The 10,822-nt window shown below is 43.0% G+C and overlaps 1 protein-coding gene across 7 annotated transcripts in view; it reads right to left on the bottom strand.

Annotated features, from left to right (window-relative positions):
- Positions 1–506: 506 nt before the first annotated feature.
- KANSL3 (KAT8 regulatory NSL complex subunit 3) overlaps positions 507–10,822 on the bottom strand; it is a 61,491-nt gene continuing 51,175 nt past the window's right edge. For all 7 annotated transcript variants that reach the window (XM_073240302.1, XM_073240314.1, XM_073240310.1 and 4 more), the window contains one exon: positions 507–713. In XM_073240302.1, coding sequence (XP_073096403.1) covers positions 522–713 — 192 coding nt within the window. In that variant the 3' untranslated portion in view covers positions 507–521. The remainder of the gene's footprint in view (positions 714–10,822) is intronic.

Below are 10,822 nucleotides of genomic sequence, written 5' to 3'. Positions count from 1 at the left end.
GGCCACGGAGGCAAAACTGAAAGTAAGTTGAGGGTCTGTTGGACTGCAGTGGCAGCTGACTTTCCTCACAGATGAGGACCTTGTCCTCCGGGGGGGGCAAGGGATGTCTTCCAAGACCCCTGGCCGGCGACCTGCCAGCGCATCCGCCTAAGTCAGTGCCAACCCAGATACAGATTGGAGCTCCTACAGGCTTATACAGGCTTGTTCGCGAACAAAAACAGTGAGACACAGATAGACAAAGACAGAGTGAGACACAGGTAGACAAAGACAGATGGATAACTGAGTGTACTCATCAGCCGGCACTAGGCCCCCCAGGTCGGGAGTCCTGGGGGTCTCCAGGATCCTGGATGAGCCCCCAAATGTTGTGCCCAAAGTCGCAAATCCCAAGGAGACCACCAAGGAGCCAACACGGACGCAAAAGCAAGGAGCCTTTATTCAAGCTAGCCCGAGCTCAATCTCACACCTGTGCCAACGCAGTGGCCAGGTGCCAGAGAGCCCACGTTTTCCCCAGAACAAAGGTTTTATAGGTTTCCAAGGCAGTTTGGGGGGTGATGGCCATGGCCCTGGCTGATTGGCTGGGCCTGGAGGTAGTTGGGGGGGTGATGAGTTGTGGCTCTGGTCAATTGGCAGGGTCTGGGGGTAGTTGGGGGGGTGATGGCCGTGGCTCTGGTCAGTTGGCAGGGTCCAGGGGTGGTGGATGTACTTCTTGCTGACTGGAGGGGAGAGAGAGACTAAGCTCCAACTGGCTGAAATAGGATCCAGGTCCCGATTGGCTGAGGTAGACCCCGGGTCCTGATTGGCTGAGGTAGAATCCAGGAGCTTGCCCTTTCACAATTAAAGCCAGTGCAGCAGTTCTAGCTGCTGAGGTCCAGGACACAGAAATCAGAGTCAAGGCCTCATGCCTGGCCTCATCACTGCAAAACTCCATGGGAGACAGTACTCAGGATTCACCTGAGCTCTCACCCCCACAGGAGGATGATTGGGCATTGCAGTTCAACTGAGGGGGGGGTCAAAGTCCCCACCTTGGAGGACATGGTGGGGACCAGAGGCCACATGTAGAATTAGTGATTCATTGGTCCCCTGTGAATGTACAACATGTCCTGGCGCTGGTGAATACAGGAGCTGAATGTTCTTTGATTCATGGCAACCCTGAGAGGTTTCCCAGGACCCCTGCTGTGATAGATGGCTATGGGGGTAAGGCAATTAGAGTGAAGAAAGCCCAAATCTAATTGAGGATAGGGTGTTTGCCCCCAAAGGAGTATACCATGTACATTTCTCCCATCCCTGAAGATATTTTGGGGTAGATATCCTGCAGAGCCTGTGGTTGTAGACCACTGCAGGTGAGTTCAGGCTGAGGGTACATGTGGTAAAGGCAGTTCTGAGGGGACATGCTAAGCACCCATCTGTTGCTCTGCCTGTACCTTGGCAGGTGACAAATTTTAAGCAGTATAAATTGCCTGGGGGGGGGGGCACAAGGAAATTGGAGAAACTCTATAGGAGTTGGAGAGGGTGGGCATCATAAAGCCTACTCATAGTCCTTTTAATTCCCCAGTGTGGACAGTGAGAAAGCCAGATGGCTCCTGGCATATGATTGTAGACTACAGGGAATTGAATAAAGTCACACCCCCTTTGCATGCTGCTGTTCCCTCTATAGCAGACATTCTGGACACCCTCAGCCATATACTGGGAATGTATCATTATGTAGTAGACCTTGCTAATGCTTTTTTCTCTGTTGACATAGCACAGGAAAGCCAGCAACAGTTTGCCTTCACGTGGGAAGGCCGGCAGTGGACATTCACCGACCTTCCACAGGGACACCTCTGAGACAGGGACCATGGGATTAGGCAGAGTAAGGTGAGGGCCTCCGGAGAAAAAGCAGAGCAAGATAATTACAGTCAGAACAATGTAGCAATGTGCAAAGAAGTCCCTATTGAAACTCTGTGATAAGCATTATGCAAAGTCAGAGTCACACTAATTCTCCAGGGTAAAGATATCAGACTAGGAATATAGACATCTTCAATGTGATCAGTTAAAACTCAAAGGCCAGGAGCAACTTGGCCTGGAATGTTTGAGTGTTCTGCAAATAAGGAAAAGTGTCTCAGCATAACCTGTGATTTCACTGTATCAATTTAAATCATGACACTGTAAAATTTACCTTAGCCTGCTAAAAGGCCCAGCTTATTTTAACCGTACCTATGTGCTATATTTCCTTCTCTGATCCTAACCAAGTAATATGCAACCTAGGAAAAAGCCTAATTTAGTAAGCAAGCCCAACTATAAACAGCCCAAGAAGAAGTAAGATTCTTAACTTACTCCAGGCAACAGGCAACAACCCAGCCCGCCTTGGGGGCAGGGTAGGTGGTCTTAATTGACATACTCCCAGAAAGAAACTGCTATCTTAAGAAAGAATCAGAGCAGAAAATTTGTTCTATTACTCATCAAAATGAGCATTCTGGGACCACTCAACAAGTCTGCACCCCTAATCCTTTACCCTCATTCCTGAAAATCCTCAACCGTGCATAAAACCCCTAGACAATGAGCCAACCACCGACTCTCTTGTCCCCTCCTGGTGTGAGATGAGAGCGCTTTCCTCTCATTTTACCTCCAAATAAAAGCCTGTACCCTGCTCTCCTACCTTGAGTATTTGTGAGGCTCATTCTTTGGCTTCATGAACAAGAACCCCGGCATCACCTCTACAGTCCCACCGTCCAGGACTTGGCCACACGGAAGAAACCGCAAACAGTGTGGTTCTATCACTACATTGATGATATTATGATCACATCTGGTTCTCTTTCAGATTTAGAAGGGGCAGTTCCTAGACTGTTGCAACAACTACAGGAGAAAGGATGGGCTGTGAACAGCACCAAGGTTCAGGGACCTGGTTTGTCTGTGAAATTCTTAGGAGTTGTCTGGTTGGGTAAAACTAAAGCTGTTCCTGAAGCAGTTATAGACAAGGTCCAGGCTTTCTCCACCCCTACCACTGTGAAAGTATTACAAGAGTTTTGGGGTCTTTTGGGATACTGGAGAGTGTTTATCCCACACTTGGCACAAATTCTGAAGCCCTTATAATGGCTGATATAAAGGGCATCAGGTAGGACTGGGATGACACATGTGCAGCTGCTTTTACTGCTGCCAAGTGGGCAGTCAAGGCTGTAAAGGCCTTGACTGTAATGGACTCATCAAGGCCCTGTGAACTAGATATTCATGTAACCAAAGATGGTTATGGATGGGGTCTTTGGCAGCGGCTTGAACGGACACGCCAATCTACTGGATTCTGGTCACAACTATGGAAAGGAGAAGAGGTCCGGTACACCTTGACAGAGAAGCAGCTGGCTGTTGTGTACCATACCTTGCTGGCTACGGAGCCCATTGCTGGAACAGCTCCAACCAAGGTAATAAACACCTATCCCATCACAGGGTGGGTGTGAGACTGGACCCAAAGGCTACAGAGTGGCATGGCACAGACACCTACACTGGCCAAATGGGGTGCATATTTACAGCAGCGCAGCGCCGTCTCTACTAGCTAGCCCCTTAAGTGGAGAACTCCAACGCTTATTGGGGCCAGTGATCTGTACCAGTGGAAAGCAGGAAGAAATTGCTTTTCAGCCCTTGGTAGCCGAGACTCCTTATCAGGAGGGAAAAGCCCCTCTACCTGAAGATGCTTGATACACAGATGGCTCCAGTCATGCACAGCCCCCAAAGTGGAGGGCTGTGGTTTTCCATCCTAAGACTGAGGCAATATGGATGGAGGACGGAGAGGGGAAGAGAAGTCAATGGGCTGAGTTGCAGGCAGTATGGCTCATGATCACCCAGGAGCCTTCCCCCATGTTGTCTACACTGACATCTGGGCCATCTATCAGGGCTTGGCCCTATGGCTACCGACATGGTATCATGCCAACTGGATGGTTGGTCACCAGCCCCTTTAGGGGCAAGAGTTGTGACAAGACCTATGGGCCTCTGGTCAGACTAAGACTGTTACTGTATGTCATGTGACTGGCCATTTGCCTTTGGCATCCCCAGGGAATGATGAAGCAGACACACTGGCCCAGGTGCGAAGGAAAGCCTGCTTCTGATGTGGCCCAATGGCTACACCAGCGTTTGTTGCACATGGGGCAAAAGACAATGTGGGCTGCTGCCTGTAGGTGCGGCTTGCCATTGACCTGTGAAGAAGTCAGCAGAGCCCGGAAGGAGTGCCTTGTGTGTTCTAAGAGGGACTTACACTGAGCCCCACAGCAATGTGAGACAATAGTAAGGAGGCCAATACCCCTTGTCAGTTGGCAAATAGACTTTATTGGGTCTCTGCCCATATCAGAAGGATATTGGTATGCCATGACTTGTGTGGACACGGCTACTGGACTATTGGTTGCTTTTCCTGCACGTTGTGCACATCAGTAAACCACCAAGAGGGGCCTGGAGCATCTCTTTGCAGCCTATGGCCAGCTGCAGGTGATTGAGAGTGATCAAGGCACCCACTTTACTGGACATGCATTACAAGAATGGGTGTAGCAATTAGGAATAAAGTGGAAATTTCATGAACCATATAATCCTACTGGGGCAGGCATGATAGGGAGGTACAACGGTTTGTTGAAATCTGGCCTGAAGTCAGACACCAAGTCTATGGGGTTGGTCAGTTCGCCTATGGACGGTGCTGTGGCGTTTAAATAAGAAGACACGTCACCAAATAAAAAGAAATTAAATAAATAAATAAATAAGAAGACACGTAAGGAGCTTTGAGCCCTGTGGATATGCTCACTCACCTTGCTGCCTCTCCTGTACGACTGTACATCCAAACCAAAGAAGAACTATTGAAGCCAGGATATGGCCAGCAGAGCAACATCCTGCTGCCAGCCCCTTCTGCATTAAGCCCTGGGGACACTGTTGAATGGACCTGGCCCTGGACATTTTGACACATGGACCAGCGATGGCTGGCCCTCTGGCACCTTGGGGGAAAGGCCTGGAAGGTGGTCTCATGTGTATTCCTGGAGTAATGGCTGAATGGTCCCCAAAGGTCACGGTAGTGTACCCAAAACGTCCAGGAGGTAAGAGCATCTTGCAGGGAAGTTTTGTTTTATGTTTATGGCCAGTGCATATACCTCCTGTACCCTATATATTGACCCATTTGTAACTTGCACAGGGAAGGGGGTGAAAGCCTGGTATACTAGACCAGGACGAGATCCCATTCCTGCCACTGTTTTATCACAAGACCATTCCCTTGCATGTATCCTACCTGATGGACAAGATTTGCCTATGCTGGTGTCATTAAAACATGTATCTTATCGTCCTTAAGGTTATTTTCTCCTACAGTCCTTGTGGCCTGAATGTACCCCCTGGCTGCAGCTGCTGCATGATGATTACTCTGAACCCTCAACTACTGCCTGCCTATGGAATTAATCTGCTATGGACTTAATCTGCATAAGACTTTGAACCTAGCTGAATCTTCCATCTTGAGGACTGTCAAAATTTTATTGCTGTTGCTATTGTTATGTCATTAGTCTGGTCACAATGCTCCAGTTTTCTCACTCAGGGACCATTGTGGGGGAAGGGGAATGAGTAGATTGTAAGGCGAGATTTTTGGAGGGGTGGCCTGTGGGTAAAATTGTAACATTTTCAGAGTATTTCACCTGGCTTTAGTTCATTTGCATATCCTCAGGGATGGAGAGAAGTTCATCTCCATGTCAATGGGTAATTACCTGGGCAACAGAGGGCCTGTCTGAACCTGAGAGGTTAAGGGAGGGGGCTGGCTGGCTGGCTGGCTTGCTTCCTAAGGAGCAGAGGAGAGAGACTGCCCTGGACTGCTGTTTGTAAGCAATAAACGGGTTTAAAAATTTATTTCTCCCTTTGACTGATTTTGGCTTTTAGAGGTATTTTGTCCCGGGATTTCCTCTCCTCGGACTTACAGGCTTCTACAACTCACTCAAATGGGTAGAATGTGGAAACTAACAGACTATTAATACATTATGTGTATATATAGTGCAACATCTAGAGTGACCATTAGAAAGGCTGAACAAGGAGATATACTTCAACATACTTCAGATAAATCAAAATGGGGAGCATATTTCTACATGCTAGATGGGATGCTGCCCAATTTGAATTGCTTGATAAAACCATTTATATCTTCAAATTAAAAAAAATCCATACCCTCAGATAACACAAAGAGATAAAAGGCATTCAAATTGGTAAGGAAAAGTTAAGTTCTCACTATTTGCAGATGACATATTATACGTAGAAAATCCTAAAGAATCCACCAAAAAGTACTAGAACTACTAACTGAATTCAACAAAGTTTCAGGATACAAAATTAATACAAAGAAGTCTGTTGCATTCCTATATACAAACAATGAACTAGCAGAAAGAGAAATCAGGAAAATAACTCTACTTACAATTGCATGAGAAAGAATAAAATACCTAGGAATAAACCTAACCAAGGAGGTGAAAGAGCTATACTATGAAAGCTATAAGACAGTTATGAGAAAAATTAAAGAAGACACCAAAAAATGGAAATCTATCCCATGCCCATGGATAGGAAGAACTAATATTGTCAAAATGGCCATCCTGCTAAAAGCAATTTACAGATTCAATGCAATCCCTACCAAAATAACAACAGCATTCTTCAATGAACTAGAACAAAGAGTTCTAAAATTCATATGGAACCACAAAAAACCCTGAATAGCCAAAACAATCCTGAGAAGGAAGAACAAAGCTGGGGGGATTATGCTCCCTGAATTCAAGCTCTACTACAAAGCTACAGTAATCAAAACAATTTGGTACTGGCTCAAGAACAGACCCATAGATCAATGGCAGAATAGAGAGTGCAGATATAAACCTACGTGTCTATGGTGAATTAATATATGATAAAGGAGCCATGAATATATAATGGGGGAAAAAACAGCCTCTTCAACAACTGGTGTTGGCAAAAGCAGACAGGTAAATGTAAGAGAATGAAACTGGATTACTGTCTACCTCCATGCACAAAAGTAAGCTCTAAATGGATCAAAGACCTGAATGTAAGTCATGAAGCCATAAAACTATTAGAAGAAAACATAGGCAAAAGCCTCCTGAATATAACACATGACCAACTTTTTCCTGAACATTCCTGAGCTTTTTCCTGAACATCTCCTCAGGCAAGGGAAACAAAATAAAAAATGAATGAGTGGGACTACATCAAACGAAAAAGTTTTTGTACAGCAAAGGACACAATCAGCAGAACAAAAAGCCATCCTACAGTATGGGAGAATATATTCATAAATGACTCATCTGTTAAGGGGTTAGGACCTGAACAGACATTTCTCCAAAGGAGAAATATAAATGTCCAACAGGCACATGAAGAGATGCTCCACATCATCAATCATCAGGGAAATGCAAATTAAAACCACAATGAGATATCACCTGACACCAGTCAGAATGGCCACTATCAGAAAGACAAGAACTAACAAATGCTAGCAAGAGTGTGGAGAAATGCGAACCCTCCTACACTGTTGGTGAGACTGCAAATTGGTGTATCCACTGTGGAAAGCAGTATGGAGGTTCCTCAAAAAATTAAAAATAGATATACCATTTGACCCAGTAGTTCCACTCCTAGGAATTACTTGAAGAAAACAAAATCCCTGATTTGAAAAGATATATGCACTCTTTGTTTATCACTGCACTGTTTGCAATAGCCAAGATATGGAAACAACTTAAGTGTCCATCAGTAGATGAATGGATAAAGAAGATGTGGTACATATACACAATGGAATATTATTTAGCCATAAAAAGAAAAGAACTCCTCCCATTTGCAACAACCTGGGTGGATCTAGAGGATATTATGTTCAGTGAAATAAGCCAGGCAGAGAAAGACAAATTCCATGATTTCACTTTTTTGTGGAATATAAAAACAAAGCAAAACAGAGGGAACACAACAGCATTAGACTCATAGACACTGAGAAGTGACTAGTGGTTACCAAGGGGGAGGGGTTTGGGTAGGATGGGGGAGGGGAACTGTTAATCCACTGTGATGTACATTTGAGTAAGAAAAAGCTCATATTTGAGCATTTTGCATGTAATTAAACATTATCTGAGAATAGTTTTAATAGCTTTATAATAGACTATTCTAAAGAGATAACAAAATACTTTACTGTCCTAGTATTAGCTATTTAAATTGTATCCAATTTTTCACTATTAAAAATCTTAATAAACAAAAATAAAAATTGTATTCTAAAAAAATGTTCAAGTAACTCAATTGGTAGGAAAAAGAAACAGAAACAAAAAACAAAACAGTAAACAAAAACAAAAATGGCTGACTTAAGCTCTAACATATATACAATTACATTAAATGTAAACGGTCTAAAAACACCAATTAAAAGAGATTGACATCAGAGCTGACATCTGAATGTCAGATAAAGTAACTTCAGGGCAAAGAAAATTACCATGTACAGAGAGATATTACATAATGAAAAAAGATTCAATCCACCAAAAAGATGTAAGAATTTGAAATATATACAGACTAGATAACAGACATGCAAAATATGTGAAGTAAAATATGACAGAACTGAGAGACAGAAAATTCCATGATTACAGCTGGAAGTTTCAACACCGCTCTCTCTCAACAACTGATATAGAACTTGACAGAAAATCAGCAAAGCTTTTAAGAACTCAGGACCATCATCAACCAACAGAATTTTTACCAATGTATACAAAACACTCACCCAAGAGAAGAAAACACATTCTTTTCAAATGCCTACAGAATATATACCACAGACCCACCATATCTTGGACTATATAAAGACCTCAACAAATTTTAAAGACTATGAGTTATCACTACATACTTAATAGAATAGTTTAAATTAAAAACTATAGTATCAAATGCTGGTAAGGATGCATAGAAATTGGACCTCCCTTGCATTACTGGTGGGAATGTAAAATGTACTGGTATTTTTTCTTTTACAGTTTTTTAATAAACGTATTATTGATATATGCTCTTACGAAGGTTTCACATGAAAAACAATGTTGTTACTACATTCACCATATAATCGAGTCCCCCTCCCCATATCCCATTGCAGTCACTGTCCATCAGTGTAGTAAGATGCCAGAGTCACTATTTGCCTTCTCTGTGCTACTGTCTTCCCCATGATCCCCCTGACACCATGTGTACTAATCAATACCCCTCAATCCTCTTCTCCATTCCTCCTCACTGACCCTCCCCCACCACTCCCCTTTGGTAACTGCTAGTCCTTTTTTGGAGTTTGTGAGTCTGCTGCTGTTTTGTTCCTTCAGTTTTGCTTCATTGTTATACTCCACAAATGAGGGAAATCATTTGGTACTTGTCTTTCTCTGCCTGGTTTATTTCACTGAGCATAATACCCTCCAGTTCCATCCATGTTGTTGCGAATGGTAGGATTTGTTTCTTTCTTGTGGCTGAATAGTATTCCATTCTGTATATGTACCACTTCTTTATCCATTCATCTACTGATGGACACTTAGGTTGATTCCATATCTTGGCTATTGAAAATAGTGCTGCAATAAACATACAGATGCATATGTCTTTTTGAATCTGAGAACTTGTATTCTTTGGGTAAATTCCAAGGAGTGGAATTCCCGGGTGAAATGGCATTTCTATTTTGAGTTTTTTGAGGAACCTCCATATTGCTTTCTACAATGGTTGAACTAGTTTATATTCCCAGAAACTGTGTTGGAGGGTTCCCCTTTCTCTGCATCCTTGCCAGCTTTTGTTGTTAGTCTTTTCGATGCTAGCCATCCTTACTGGTGTGAGGTGATATCTCACTGTGGTTTTTGTTTGCATTTCCCTAATAATTAGTGATGTGGAGCATCTTTTCATGTGCCTATTGGTCATCTGAATTTCTTTTTGGAGAATTGTCTGTTCATATCCCCCACCCATTTTTTAATCACATTATTTGCTTTCTGGTTGTTCAGGCATGTGAGTTCTTTTTATATTTTGGATGTTAAGACCTTTGTCAGGTATGTCATTTACAAATATATTCTCCCATTACTGTAGGATACCTTTTTGTTCTGCCTATGTTGTCCTTTGCTGTACAGAAGCTTTTCAGTTTGATGTACTTCAATTTATTAATTTTTGCTTTTGTTTCCCTTGCACGAGATGTGTTCAAGAAAGAGTTGCTCATGTCTATATCCCAGAGATTTTTGCCTATGTTGTCCTCTAAGTGTTTTATGGTTTCATGACTTACATTCAGGTCTTTGATCCATTTCGAGTTTACTTTTGTGTATGGGGTTAGACAATAATCCAGTTTCACTCTCTTGCATGTAGGTGTGCAGTTTTGCCAACACCAGCTGTTGAAGAGGCTGTCATTTCCCCCATTGTATGCCCATGGCTCCTTTATGGTTGATCATATATGCTTGGGTTTATATCAGACTCCCTAATTTGTTCCATTGGTCTATGGGTCTGTTCTTGTGCCAGTACCAAATTGTCTTGATTACTGTGGCTTTGTAGTAGAGCTTGAATTCAGGGAGCGTAATCCCCCCAGCTTTATTCTTCCTTCTCAGGATTGCTTTGGCTATTCAGGGACTTTTCTGGTTCCTTATGAATTTTAGAACTATTTGCTCTACTATGTTGAAGAATGCTGTTGGTATTTTGATAGAGATTGCATTGAATGTGTAGATTGCTTTAGGCAACATGGTCATTTTGACAATATTCTTTCTATACATGAGCACGGAATGTTTCCAGTTATTGGTATTTTCTTTAATTTCTCTCATGAGTGTCTTGTAGATTTCAGGGTATAAGTCTTTCAATTCTTTAATTTATTCCTAGATGTTTTAATCTTTTTGATGCAATTGTGAACAGCATTGTTTTCCTGATTTCTCTTTCTGCT

The sequence above is a fragment of the Manis javanica genome, chromosome 1 (genome assembly GCF_040802235.1).
Source record: "Manis javanica isolate MJ-LG chromosome 1, MJ_LKY, whole genome shotgun sequence".
NCBI lineage: Eukaryota > Metazoa > Chordata > Mammalia > Pholidota > Manidae > Manis > Manis javanica.
Note: the sequence above shows the minus strand (reverse complement) of the source record. Positions and strands in the feature narration are given on the sequence as shown.